Source organism: Sinocyclocheilus anshuiensis, unplaced genomic scaffold, assembly GCF_001515605.1.
Source record: "Sinocyclocheilus anshuiensis isolate Anshui unplaced genomic scaffold, SAMN03320099.WGS_v1.1 scaffold3306, whole genome shotgun sequence".
Classification (NCBI taxonomy): domain Eukaryota; kingdom Metazoa; phylum Chordata; class Actinopteri; order Cypriniformes; family Cyprinidae; genus Sinocyclocheilus; species Sinocyclocheilus anshuiensis.
Window position 1 is genome coordinate 151,597 of NW_015538396.1, and position 222 is coordinate 151,818.

Here is a 222-nt window from a genome sequence, read left to right on the forward strand (position 1 = left end):
CGGAAGAGCTCATACTCTGTGTGCGGGAGGCGGAGCCCCAGCGCCGCGCAGCCATTGGTCGGAGTCACGTCCTGCTCCACGCCCACCTGCCACGAACCCTGAACACCGCAGCCACTCCCTTTGAACACATTTAGCAGAGATGTGGTCGCCAGATCCATCGCCGTCACACGCATGTGGTTCACTGCAAGATCAGCAACAGAAAGAGTTGAGAATATATGCATA

General features: G+C 57.2%; 1 protein-coding gene across 1 annotated transcript in view; it reads right to left on the reverse strand.

Moving 5' to 3' along the window:
• Positions 1 to 2: 2 nt before the first annotated feature.
• Positions 3 to 222, reverse strand: part of LOC107683771 (protein APCDD1) — a gene marked incomplete at its 3' end in the record, with an annotated part of 13,426 nt that continues 13,206 nt past the window's right edge. Inside the window, exon 5 of the mRNA XM_016479826.1 lies at positions 3 to 181. Coding sequence (XP_016335312.1) covers positions 3 to 181 — 179 coding nt within the window. The remainder of the gene's footprint in view (positions 182 to 222) is intronic.